General features: G+C 47.1%; 1 protein-coding gene across 1 annotated transcript in view; it reads left to right on the top strand.

Annotated features, from left to right (window-relative positions):
• The window catches only part of LOC110515651 (dmX-like protein 2), a 108,403-nt gene that overhangs the window by 82,245 nt on the left and 11,161 nt on the right, over positions 1–14,997 (top strand). The window contains exons 46-52 of the mRNA XM_090239030.1: positions 540–605; positions 7,051–7,137; positions 8,392–8,513; positions 8,596–8,740; positions 11,616–11,676; positions 13,790–13,917; positions 14,376–14,453. Of these exons, the coding sequence (XP_090095156.1) occupies positions 540–605; positions 7,051–7,137; positions 8,392–8,513; positions 8,596–8,740; positions 11,616–11,676; positions 13,790–13,917; positions 14,376–14,453 (687 nt within the window). The remainder of the gene's footprint in view (positions 1–539; positions 606–7,050; positions 7,138–8,391; positions 8,514–8,595; positions 8,741–11,615; positions 11,677–13,789; positions 13,918–14,375; positions 14,454–14,997) is intronic.

Below are 14,997 nucleotides of genomic sequence, written 5' to 3'. Positions count from 1 at the left end.
CGGCCTTGTATTGTGTAATCAAGAACAGAGAATTCTGTGATGTCTGCACACCATCACCACTACTATAATCACCTCTATTATTAGTATTATTCAAATGTTCATGATCATGTCTGAAGACATCTGCTAACACAGACAGTCATCTTATATGGTGCATCTCCTTTCTAAACGCAATTATAACCACATACATAGATCCTGCTTTGTTGAGATTTGAGTAGAAAGTTAAAGATGTGATTTCAAACTACCTTATACCTGACTTCCAGTAAGTAGACTCTTTAAGGTGTGTTTATTTTGACTTTGGTGTTGAGACTGTGCCCCAACCTCCCCTCCACCCACTGTCATTACATTGAGAGAGACCTCTGCTATCTCCCCAGCACTCCACTCTGTTACCATGTGATTGGACATTGTTTGGGTTGGGAGAAGCCTTTGCCTCATCCACGTATTGACACACTGACTGTGTGTGTGGCTGCGTGTATCTACCATCCAAACAACCCTGTCATTTTTGTTTTCTTCATTTTGTGTTTTGTGCATGTGTTGTGTAGTGTGTTGAAGGCTATATGGATCTCCTCAGCCCAAACTGTGTATCTGGAGCTCTCAGGTCCAACAAGGTAGTATCAAGGTGTCTGTCTGTACAGTATGAACTGGTACCTGCTCAGGGCTGTGTAAGTCTCTCTTCTAATCACTTGGCATGCTTCACCTCACCATTACTACTCACTAACCCAACACTACCAGGGTTTCCAGAGTTTCACCTCACCATTACTACTCACAAACCCAACACTACCAGGGTTTTCCAGAGCTTCACCTCACCATTACTACTCACTAACCCACCATGACCAGGGTTTTCCAGAGCTTCACCTCACCATTACTACTCACTAACCCAACACTACCAGGGTTTTCCAGAGCTTTACCTCACCATTACTACTCACAAACCCAACACTACCAGGGTTTTCCAGAGCTTCACCTCACCATTACTACTCACTAACCCACCATGACCAGGGTTTTCCAGAGCTTCACCTCACCATTACTACTCACTAACCCAACACTACCAGGGTTTTCCAGAGCTTTACCTCACCATTACTACTCACTAACCCAACACGACCAGGGTTTTCCAGAGCTTCACCTCACCATTACTACTCACTAACCCAACACGACCAGGGTTTTCCAGAGCTTCACCTCACCATTACTACTCACTAACCCAACACGACCAGGGTTTTCCAGAGCTTCTTCACCTCATCATTACTACTCACTAACCCAACACTACCAGGGTTTTCCAGAGCTTCACCTCACCATTACTACTCACTAACCCAACACGACCAGGGTTTTCCAGAGCTTCACCTCACCATTACTACTCACTAACCCACCATGACCAGGGTTTTCCAGAGCTTCACCTCACCATTACTACTCACTAACCCACCATGACCAGGGTTTTCCAGAGCTTCACCTCACCATTACTACTCACTAACCCAACACTACCAGGGTTTTCCAGAGCTTTACCTCACCATTACTACTCACTAACCCAACACGACCAGGGTTTTCCAGAGCTTCACCTCACCATTACTACTCACTAACCCAACACGACCAGGGTTTTCCAGAGCTTCACCTCACCATTACTACTCACTAACCCAACACGACCAGGGTTTTCCAGAGCTTCTTCACCTCACCATTACTACTCACTAACCCAACACTACCAGGGTTTTCCAGAGCTTCACCTCACCATTACTACTCACTAACCCAACACGACCAGGGTTTTCCAGAGCTTCACCTCACCATTACTACTCACTAACCCAACACGACCAGGGTTTTCCAGAGCTTCTTCACCTCACCATTACTACTCACTAACCCACCATGACCAGGGTTTTCCAGAGCTTCACCTCACCATTACTACTCACTAACCCACCATGACCAGGGTTTTCCAGAGCTTCACCTCACCATTACTACTCACTAACCCAACACGACCAGGGTTTTCCAGAGCTTCACCTCACCATTACTACTCACTAACCCAACACGACCAGGGTTTTCCAGAGCTTCACCTCACCATTACTACTCACTAACCCAACACGACCAGGGTTTTCCAGAGCTTCTTCACCTCACCATTACTACTCACTAACCCAACACGACCAGGGTTTTCCAGAGCTTCACCTCACCATTACTACTCACTAACCCAACACTACCAGGGTTTTCCAGAGCTTCACCTCACCATTACTACTCACTAACCCACCATGACCAGGGTTTTCCAGAGCTTCACCTCACCATTACTACTCACTAACCCAACACGACCAGGGTTTTCCAGGGCTTCACCTCACCATTACTACTCACTAACCCAACACGACCAGGGTTTTCCAGAGCTTCACCTCACCATTACTACTCACTAACCCACCATGACCAGGGTTTTCCAGAGCTTCACCTCACCATTACTACTCACTAACCCAACACGACCAGGGTTTTCCAGAGCTTCACCTCACCATTACTACTCACTAACCCACCATGACCAGGGTTTTCCAGAGCTTCACCTCACCATTACTACTCACTAACCCAACACTACCAGGGTTTTCCAGAGCTTCACCTCACCATTACTACTCACTAACCCAACACTACCAGGGTTTTCCAGAGCTTCACCTCACCATTACTACGCACTAACCCAACACTACCAGGGTTTTCCAGAGCTTCACCTCACCATTACTACTCACTAACCCACCATGACCAGGGTTTTCCAGAGCTTCACCTCACCATTACTACTCACTAACCCAACACAACCAGGGTTTTCCAGAACTTCACCTCACCATTACTACTCACTAACCCACCATGACCAGGGTTTTCCAGAGCTTCACCTCACCATTACTACTCACTAACCCAACACGACCAGGGTTTTCCAGAGCTTCACCTCACCATTACTACTCACTAACCCAACACTACCAGGGTTTTCCAGAGCTTCACCTCACCATTACTACTCACTAACCCAACACGACCAGGGTTTTCCAGAGCTTCTTCACCTCACCATTACTACTCACTAACCCAACACGACCAGGGTTTTCCAGTGCTTCACCTCACCATTACTACTCACTAACCCAACACGACCAGGGTTTTCCAGAGCTTCACCTCACCATTACTACTCACTAACCCAACACGACCAGGGTTTTCCAGAGCTTCACCTCACCATTACTACTCACTAACCCAACACGACCAGGGTTTTCCAGAGCTTCACCTCACCATTACTACTCACTAACCCAACACGACCAGGGTTTTCCAGAGCTTCACCTCACCATTACTACTCACTAACCCAACACTACCAGGGTTTTCCAGAAATCACATTTGTAATATTCCTGGAATCAGGAAGGAATAAGAATCCATAATCCTTAAACCAGGATTTCTGAAAAATGTAAGAATTTGGGGAAAGTTAGCATAATTTTGCAACCTTACCTACTACCTAACCTCACTGTCACTAACCCACTAACTCATCACATCACCTCACCCCACTGACACGGTCTGTCACTAACCCACTACCTCATCACCTCACTGTCACTAACCCATTAACTCATCACATCACCTCACCCAAATGTCTGTCACTAACCTACCTCATCACATCACCCCACCCCACTGACAAGGTCTGTCACTAACCCACTATCTCATCACCTCAACCCACTGTCTTTCACTAACCCACTACCTCATCACCTCAACCCAATGTCTGTCACTAACCCACTACCTCATCACCTCAACCCACTGTCTGTCACTAACCCACTACCTCATTACATCACCTCACCACACTGACACGGTCTGTCTCTACCCCCACTAACACACTGACACGGTCTGTCTCTACCCCCACCAACACACTGACACGGTCTGTCTCTACCCCCACCAACACACTGACACGGTCTGTCTCTACCCCCACCAACACACGGTCTGTCTCTACCCCCACCAACACACGGTCTGTCTCTACCCCCACCAACACACGGTCTGTCTCTACCCCCACCAACACACGGTCTGTCTCTACCCCCACCAACACACGGTCTGTCTCTACCCCCACCAACACACGGTCTGTCTCTACCCCCACTAACACACGGTCTGTCTCTACCCCCACTAACACACGGTCTGTCTCTACCCCCACTAACACACGGTCTGTCTCTACCCCCACTGACACACGGTCTGTCTCTACCCCCACTGACGCACGGTCTGTCTCTACCCCCACTGACGCACGGTCTGTCTCTACCCCCACTGACGCACGGTCTGTCTCTACCCCCACTGACGCACGGTCTGTCTCTACCCCCACTGACACACGGTCTGTCTCTACCCCCACTGACACACGGTCTGTCTCTACCCCCACTGACACACGGTCTGTCTCTACCCCCACTGACACACGGTCTGTCTCTACCCCCACTGACACACGGTCTGTCTCTACCCCCACTGACACACGGTCTGTCTCTACCCCCACTGACACACGGTCTGTCTCTACCCCCACTGACACACGGTCTGTCTCTACCCCCACTGACACACGGTCTGTCTCTACCCCCTCTGACACACGGTCTGTCTCTACCCCCACTGACACACGGTCTGTCTCTACGCCCACTGACACAGGGTCTGTCTCTACCCCCACTAACACACTGACACGGTCTGTCTCTACCCCCACTAACACACTGACACGGTCTGTCTCTACCCCCACTAACACGGTCTGTCTCTACCCCCACTAACACACTGACACGGTCTGTCTCTACCCACACTGACACACTGACACGGTCTGTCTCTACCCACACGGACACGGTCTGTCTCTACCCCCACTAACACACTGACACGGTCTGTCTCTACCCCCACTAACACACTGACACGGTCTGTCTCTACCCCCACCGACACACGGTCTGTCTCTACCCCCACCGACACACGGTCTGTCTCTACCCCCACCGACACACGGTCTGTCTCTACCCCCACTGACACACGGTCTGTCTCTACCCCCACTGACACACGGTCTGTCTCTACCCCCACTAACACGGTCTGTCTCTACCCCCACTAACACACTGACACGGTCTGTCTCTACCCACACTGACACAGTCTGTCTCTACCCCCACTAACACACTGACACGGTCTGTCTCTACCCACACGGACACGGTCTGTCTCTACCCCCACTAACACACTGACACGGTCTGTCTCTACCCCCACTAACACACTGACACGGTCTGTCTCTACCCCCACCGACACACGGTCTGTCTCTACCCCCACCGACACACGGTCTGTCTCTACCCCCACCGACACACGGTCTGTCTCTACCCCCACCGACACACGGTCTGTCTCTACCCCCACCGACACACGGTCTGTCTCTACCCCCACCGACACACGGTCTGTCTCTACCCCCACTGACACACGGTCTGTCTCTACCCCCACTGACACACGGTCTGTCTCTACCCCCACTGACACACGGTCTGTCTCTACCCCCACTGACACACGGTCTGTCTCTACCCCCACTGACACACGGTCTGTCTCTACCCCCACTGACACACGGTCTGTCTCTACCCCCACTGACACACGGTCTGTCTCTACCCCCACTGACACACGGTCTGTCTCTACCCCCACTGACACACTGACATGGTCTGTCTCTACCCCCACTAACACACTGACACGGTCTGTCTCTACCCCCACTAACACGGTCTGTCTCTACCCCCACTAACACACTGACACGGTCTGTCTCTACCCCCACTAACACACTGACACGGTCTGTCTCTACCCCCACTAACACACTGACACGGTCTGTCTCTACCCCCACTAACACACTGACACGGTCTGTCTCTACCCCCACTAACACACTGACACGGTCTGTCTCTACCCACACTGACACGGTCTGTCTCTACCCCCACTGACACACGGTCTGTCTCTACCCCCACTAACACACGGTCTGTCTCTACCCCCACTAACACACGGTCTGTCTCTACCCCCCACTAACACACAGTCTGTCTCTACCCCCCACTAACACACGGTCTGTCTCTACCCCCCACTAACACACGGTCTGTCTCTAGCCCCCACTGACACACGGTCTGTCTCTACCCCCACTGACACACGGTCTGTCTCTACCCCCACTGACACACGGTCTGTCTCTACCCCCACCGACACACGGTCTGTCTCTACCCCCACTGACACACTGACATGGTCTGTCTCTACCCCCACCGACACACGGTCTGTCTCTACCCCCACCGACACACGGTCTGTCTCTACCCCCACTGACACACGGTCTGTCTCTACCCCCACTGACACACGGTCTGTCTCTACCCCCACTAACACACGGTCTGTCTCTAGCCCCCACTGACACACGGTCTGTCTCTACCCCCACTGACACACGGTCTGTCTCTACCCCCACTAACACACGGTCTGTCTCTCCCCCCACTAACACACGGTCTGTCTCTACCCCCACTAACACACGGTCTGTCTCTACCCCCACTAACACACGGTCTGTCTCTACCCCCACTAACACACGGTCTGTCTCTACCCCCACTAACACACGGTCTGTCTCTCCCCCCACTAACACACGGTCTGTCTCTCCCCCCACTAACACACGGTCTGTCTCTCCCCCCACTAACACACGGTCTGTCTCTCCCCCCACTAACACACGGTCTGTCTCTCCCCCCACTAACACACGGTCTGTCTCTACCCCCACTAACACACAGTCTGTCTCTACCCCCACTGACACACGGTCTGTCTCTACCCCCACTAACACACGGTCTGTCTCTGTCTGGTCATTCCTTCTATAGCTGGGCCTAAAGTCTTTCATTCTTCTGCTGCTGGACCCATTCTTCATCTCTTCCTAAATACTATCATCCCCTCTGTAATGATGACTTATTCCAGCCCCTCTTCCAGCTCTGACAGAGAGGTGTCACGTGGACCTAACCTGCATGTTCTCTCTGAGTGCTCACTGTGTCACTGCTGTGTGTGGCTGTGTGTCAGTGTAGGGGTGTTGTGATAGCGTGTGGCTGTGTGTGTATGTAACAGGTGTCTATGCTAAGACATTGTGTGTCTGTGTACAGTATGTATGTACCAGGTGTACTAAATGATGGCGGGTGCTGTGATAATGTGTTCCAGGTGGAGGGAGACTTAGGCTACCCAGGAAGGAATGCTAAGATCATCCACAAGGAGTCTGACATCATCATGGCCTTCGCCATCAACAGGGTGAGAGACCTCTGCAGTGCACACAGACACCCACACACAAAGCTTTCCCATTTGATGAACATGGCACCTGAATGTCAAACTACGTCAGGTTTTAGAGTCCGACACCATAGAGATAAATGAGTAGAGTGGATTCCATTAGACTGGCCAATAAGGCCACCAGTTAACATATAACAGTCTAAGCCCTGTCTAATTTTATACTTTTTTTTACATCTATTTAATCCCTTATTTTTGTCACTAAACAGTCTCCATATATACTTCCATAAATGATTTTAAACTGGTACCGGGGGACCTTCAGACTGGACTTGTGAGACCTGTGGACGTCCTAGAGCAGAACAGCCCATGTATACGTGTTCCTGAGAGTCACCTTTACACAGATCAGTGTTTAGCCCAAACTGTTGGGACCCTACAGACAGAAGTTGGCAGATCGGCAGTATCGGCTTCAGACCCTTGTGGGGGCCGTAGAGCAAAACGGAGAACACCATCGTGTTCCTGAGAGTCTCCTCCGTAAAGGGATTTTTGTCCAAACCGTTCCGTCGCTACAGACGATTTTGTGAGAGTACCGATTTTCTGATGTCTCATGGTCTGACAAACACTGCTCTAGCTCTGTCACCTTTCACCCCAAATGCGGAAGTGTTACATAGGCGGATGCGGTGGATTGAGACACATCCAATGCAAAAAAAATGATATCTCTAACTTATACTGATGGATTTTTGTATTCTGCTAAATAGATTTCCACATGGGCGTGGACATCAGCCTTAGGGGGGTTAACACACACTTCACCACATCTAAATGTTTCTATACGTTGGAATGTGGTATACATTTACTGGCCTCTTCTCTCACCCCTCCCTCCCTCCCCTCTCGTCTCCCCCCCTCTTCTCTCCCTCCCTCCCCTCTCGTCCCCCCCTCTTCTCCCCCCTTCCCCTCTCGTCCCCCCCTCTTCTCCCCCCCTCCCCCCCCCCTCTTCTCTCCCCCTCCCTGTCTTCTCTCCCCCCTCCCCCTCTCATCCCCCCCTCTCTTCTCTCCCCCCCTCTTCTCCCCCCCTTCCCCTCTCGTCCCCCCCTCTTCTCCCCCCCTTCTCCCCCCCCCTCTTCTCTCCCCCACCCTCTCTTCTCTCCCCCCTCCCCCTCTCATCCCCCCCTCTCTTCTCTCCCCCCCTCTTCTCTCCCTCCTTCCCTTATCCCCTCCTCCCCTCTCCCTCCCTCCCCCTCCCCTCTCTTCTCTCCCTCCCTCCCCCCCTCTCTCCTCCCCCTCCAGGCTAACACCAATGAGATAGTGCTGGCGTCCACTCACGACGTGCAGGAGGTTGATGTGTCTACTCTGTTAGCTGCTCAGCCCTACACCTGGATAGGAGAGGACTTTGACAAGGAGTCACACAGGTCAATACACTGTTACACACACACATACACATACACATATACACATATTCATACATTGTGTTGGACTTCTTTCTCTCCTCAGTTCTGATGACGTGGACTACCGTTCTTCCCACACTAACGTTGCCCAGGCCTCCTCTACCCCGTCCCACTTCAACCCCAAAGACATGGCAGCCTCTGCATCCATGCCCTGGCTGGGGAGTGGGCAGACCAGCATGGGTGCTAGTGTGGTACGACACACAAACATCCTCCACTCACTCACACACTCACTCACACACACACAAAACATCCTCCACTCACTCACACACAAAACATCCTCCACTCACACACAAAACATCCTACACACACACAACATCCTCCACTCACTCACTCACACACACACATACACACACAAAACATCCTCCACTCACTCACACATTCATTCACACACATACACACACAAAACATCCTACACACACAAAACATCCTCCACTCACACACACACAGATGCATAGTATAATCACACACAGACACACACACACATACATACAGTGTGTGTATATAAATAAACTACCGTTCAGAAGTTTGGGGTCACTTAAACATTTCCTTGTTTTTGAAAGAAAAGCACATTTTGTTGTCCATTAAAATAACATCAAATTGATCAGTAATACAGTGTAGACATTGTTAATGTTGTAAATGACTACTGTAGCTGGAAACGGCTGATTTTCAATGGAATATCTACATGGGTGTACAGAGGCCCATTATCAGCAACCATCACTCCTGTGTTCCAATGCCACGTTGTGTTAGCTAATCCAAGTTTATCATGTTAAAATACTAATTGATCATTAGAAAACCCTTTTACAATTATGTTAGCACAGCTGAAAACTGTCTTGCTGATTAAAGAAGCAATACAACTGGCCTTCTTTAGACTAGTTGAGTATCAGGAGCATCAGCATTTGTGGGTTTGATTACAGGCTAAAAATGTCCAGAAACAAATAACTTTCTTCTGAAACTCGTCAGTATATTCTTGTTCTGAGAAATTCAGGCTATTCCGTGGGCCAGCATCCCGGAATCGCCTATCCACTGTTGGCATTGAGACTGGTGTTTTGCTGGTACTATTTAATGAAGCTTCCAGTTGAGAACTTGTGTGGTGTCTGTTTCTCAAACTAGACACTTGAATGTACTTGTCCTCTTGCTCAGTTGTGCACCGGGGCCTCCCACTCCTCTTTCTATTCTGGTTAGGGCCAGTTTGCGCGGTTCTGTGAAGGGAGTAGTACACAACATTGTATGAGATCTTCAGTTTCTTGGCAATTTCTCGCATGGAATAGCCTTCATTTCTCAGAACAAGAATAAACTGACGAGTTTCAGAAGAAAGTTATTTGTTTCTGGACATTTTTAGCCTGTAATCGAACCACTAATTCTGGATCTCCAGATACTCAACTAGTCTAAAGATGGCCAGTTGTATTGCTTCTTTAATTAGAACAGTTTTCAGCTGTGCTAACATAATTGCAAAATGGTTTTCTAATGAACAATTAGCCTTTTAAAATTAGATTAGCTAACACAATGTGCCATTGGAACACAGGAGTGATGGTTGCTGATAATGGGTCTCTGTACGCCTATGTAGATATTCCATTAAAAATCAGACGTTTCCAGCAACAATAGTCATTTACAACATTAACAATGTCTACACTGTATTTCTGATCAATTTGATGTTATTTTAATGGACAACAAAATGTGCTTTTCTTTCAAAAACAAGGACATTTCTAAGTGACTCCAAACTTTTGACATTTCAGTTGAATGCATTCAGTTGGACAACTGACTAGGTAGAGTATCTCCTTTCCCACTTTCCATTTACTTGGACCTTGTCAGTGCAGTGTAGTCCAGTGAGAGAGGTAGTAGTCTGTACTGACCTGTAGAGGGACACAGTACTCAGGAGTCAAACCTCCGTCCCAGCCTGTCTGGCTCACAGCTCACCACTCTAAACTCAAGGTCCTGTCTGTTTATTATGAAAACCCCTTCCTATTGTCTCTCCCCACACTGCTCTGGTGTCATAGGAAATATGTGCAGCAGTACCTAGCAGAACTCATCAGAGTACTGTAAAACAGTACGGTTGAAAGCAAGCAGACAAACGTTCTTCTTTTAATGTCAGAAGTCATTGTCTCACCCTATTCCTCACTCGCTGTGTCTGAACCGAGGCCCGCTAGCTGGACCTAGTCAGTCCAGTGAATATGGACACTGCTTTATCTATCTCAGGCCAAACATACAGAGAGTTGAGGACTAAACAGGCTGGTAGATGAGTCTATGTTACCAGAGATAGGCAGTGTGTGTGTTTGTATGAGAGAGATGGGAGAGTATCAACACACAGATACCCAGCTCTCACAGCGTCTCCTCGGCTGCCCAAGGTACAGGCCTGCGTCACCGCATCAACACTTCTCAAATATGTCCCCATTCAAGTGATAATTCTTCATGCTACAGTCAATATGGAGTACCTTGTACCAGAAGTATAAATATGTCCCCATTCAAGTGATAATTCTTCATGCTACAGTCAATATGGAGTACCTTGTACCAGAAGTATAAATATGTCCTATTCTAGTGATAATTCTTCATGCTACAGTCAATATGGAGTACCTTGTATGAGAAGTATAAATATGTCCTATTCTAGTGATAATTCTTCATGCTACAGTCAATATGGAGTACCTTGTACCAGAAGTATAAATATGTCCTATTCTAGTGATAATTCTTCATGCTACAGTCAATATGGAGTACCTTGTACCAGAAGTATAAATATGTCCTATTCTAGGTGGTGAGTCTTGGTAAGGCCAGACTGTATGTGTAAAACAGGTCCCAGTTCAGATGATGAATCCCCTTTAGAGTGAAAGGTTGTAGAGTAGTTTTAATGAACTAAAAGAAAGACCTGCCCACTGCTCTGGCCAGTATCACTTCAGTTTATGAAGCTGACGTATCGGCATGTTGGCCTTCATCAGAGCTGTTTCAGTTCAAAGAAATGTCCTAGTTGACTACTGAAGTCCGTAGTGTAGGGCATCACTGTGTATTGACTGAATGTTTTAAAGACTGAGGTTTCAAATGAAGTTTGATGTATTAGGTTATTTGAATGTTGTTTTTCAGATTATGAAGAGGAACCTGAACAATGTGAAGAGAATGACCTCCCACCCCATATTCCAGTACTGTAGGTACCATCTAATGTATACAGTACCATATACCACTACTAGGTTATATACAGTATGCCACTACTAGGTAATATACAGTATGCCACTACTAGGTAATATACAGTATACCACTACTAGGTTATATACAGAGGAACCTGAACAATGTGAAGAGAATGACCTCCCACCCCATATTCCAGTACTGTAGGTACCATCTAATGTATACAGTACCATATACCACTACTAGGTTATATACAGAGGAACCTGAACAATGTGAAGAGAATGACCTCCCACCCCATATTCCAGTACTGTAGGTATCATCTAATGTATACAGTACCATATACCACTACTAGGTTATATACAGTATACCACTACTAGGTTGTATACAGTATACCACTACTAGGTTGTATACAGTATACCACTACTAGGTTATATACAGTATACCGCTACTTGGTTATATACAGTATACCACTACTAGGTTATATACAGAGGAACCTGAACAATGTGAAGAGAATGACCTCCCACCCCATATTCCAGTACTGTAGGTACCATCTAATGTATACAGTACCATATACCACTACTAGGTTATATACAGTATACCACTACTAGGTTATATACAGTATACCACTACTAGGTTATATACAGTATGCCACTACTAGGTTGTATACAGTATGTCACTACTAGGTTGTATACAGTATGCCACTACTAGGTTATATACAGTATACCACTACTAGGTTATATACAGTATACCACTACTAGGTTATATACAGTATGCCACTACTAGGTTATATACAGTATACCACTACTAGGTTATATACAGTATACCACTACTAGGTTGTATACAGTATGCCACTACTAGGTTATATACAGTATGCCACTACTAGGTTATATACAGTATGCCACTACTAGGTTATATACAGTATACCACTACTAGGTTATATACAGTATACCACTACTAGGTTATATACAATATGCCACTACTAGGTTATATACAGTATACCACTACTAGGTTATATACAGTATGCCACTATTAGGTTATATACAGTATGCCACTACTAGGTTATATACAGTATACCACTACTAGGTTATATACAGTATGCCACTACTAGGTTATATACAGTATACCACTACTTGGTTATATACAGTATGCCACTACTTGGTTATATACAGTATGCCACTATTAGGATATATACAGTATGCCTCTACTAGGTTATATACAGTATGCCACTACTAGGTTATATACAGTATGCCACTACTAGGTTATATACAGTATGCCACTACTAGGTTATATACAATATGCCACTACTAGGTTATATACAGTATACCACTACTTGGTTATATACAGTATACCACTACTTGGTTATATACAGTATGCCACTATTAGGATATATACAGTATGCCACTACTAGGTTATATACAGTATGCCACTACTAGGTTATATACAGTATGCCACTACTAGGTTATATACAGTATGCCACTACTAGGTTATATACAGTATGCCACTACTAGGTTATATACAGTATGCCACTACTAGGTTATATACAGTATGCCACTACTAGGTTATATACAGTATGCCACTACTAGGTTATATGCAGTATGACACTACTAGGTTATATACAGTGGTTATAACCACTACTTGGTTATATACAGTGGTTATAACCACTACTTGGTTATATACAGTGGTTATAACCACTACTTGGTTATATACAGTGGTTATAACCACTACTTGGTTATATACAGTGGTTATAACCACTACTTGGTTATATGCAGTGGTTATAACCACTACTAGGTTATATACAGTATACCACTACTAGGATATATACAGTATGCCACTACTAGGTTATATACAGTATGCCACTACTAGGTTATATACAGTATGCCACTACTAGGTTATATACAGTATGCCACTACTAGGTTATATACAGTATGCCACTACTAGGTTATATACAGTATGCCACTACTAGGTTATATACAGTATGCCACTACTAGGTTATATACAGTATGCCACTACTTATACAGTATGTGTACTATACAGCATACTGACGGCCTGTACACAACACTGTTTGAATGACGGGTCTGTTCCTTCAAACAGGGGAATTTCAAACATTTCCTAATGTTTCTGTGTTTGTGTATTAGATATGACTGGGGCTCAGGACGGCAGTGTCCGTATGTTTGAGTGGAACAGGCCACAGCAACTCATCTGCTTCAGGCAGGCAGGCAATGCCAGAGTCACACGCCTCTACTTCAACTCACAGGGAAACAAGGTCCACACAAAGACACACACACACAGACAACAATACTATTTTTCATCCTCAGTATTATGATTGTGCTGATCTCTCTGTGTTGGTCTCTGTTTCTATCTGTCTGTCTCTCTCTGTGTCGCTGTCTCTCTGTGTCTGTCTGTCTCTCTCTTCCTGTCGCTCTCTCTGTATCTGCCTCTCTCTCTGTCTATCTCGCTCTGTCTTTCTCTCTGTCTCGCTATCTCTCTGTCTCTCGCTATCTCTCTGTCTCTCGCTATCTCTCTGTCTCTCGCTATCTCTCTGTCTCTCGCTATCTCTCTGTCTCTCGCTATCTCTCTGTCTCTCGCTATCTCTCTCTCTCTCCACGTGTCTCTCTGTCTCTGTCTCTCGCTATCTCTGTCTCTCTCTCTCGCTATCTCTGTCTCTCTCTGTCTCTTGCTATCTCTGTCTCTCTCTCTTTCTGTCTCTGTCTGTCTCTCCAGTGTGGTGTATCAGATGGAGAAGGCTTCCTTAGTCTGTGGCAGGTCAACCAGACCTCCTCTAACCCCAAGCCCTACGTGGTACGTAACACACACACACACACACACACACACTGGTGCTTGAAAGATTAGGGATGGGGGTTTTACAGAGGGTGGGAGAGTGAGAGAGTGGGCGTGTGTGAGTGATAGAGCGATTAGGAGTGATTGATTTCCTCTGTCTGCTTGGCTGAGGCTAACACAGCCTTCTATCTCCCTTCCTCTCTCGCTCGGTCTGACTCCCCCTCTGTTCTTTCTCTCCCCCCTCTCTCTGTCTCGCTCTCTCTCTCCCTCTCTTTCGCTCTCCCTGTCTCTCTCTCTCTCAATCTCACTCTCTCTCTGGATCTCCCTCTCTCTCTCTCTGTCTCTCTCTCGGTCTCTGTCTCTTTCCCTCTCTCTCTCTGTCTCTCTCTCGGTTTCTGTCTCTTTCCCTCTCTCTCTCTGTCTCTCTCGGTTTCTGTCTCTTTCCCTCTCTCTCTCGGTCTCTGTCTCTTTCCGTCTCTCTCTCGGTCTCTATCGCTTTCCCTCTCTCTCTCTCTGACTCACACTCTCTCTCTGTCTTGTTCCCTCTCTCTCTCTCATTCTCGGT

Source organism: Oncorhynchus mykiss, chromosome 6 (genome assembly GCF_057628025.1).
Source record: "Oncorhynchus mykiss isolate SJ-2025 chromosome 6, ASM5762802v1, whole genome shotgun sequence".
NCBI lineage: Eukaryota > Metazoa > Chordata > Actinopteri > Salmoniformes > Salmonidae > Oncorhynchus > Oncorhynchus mykiss.
Note: the sequence above shows the minus strand (reverse complement) of the source record. Positions and strands in the feature narration are given on the sequence as shown.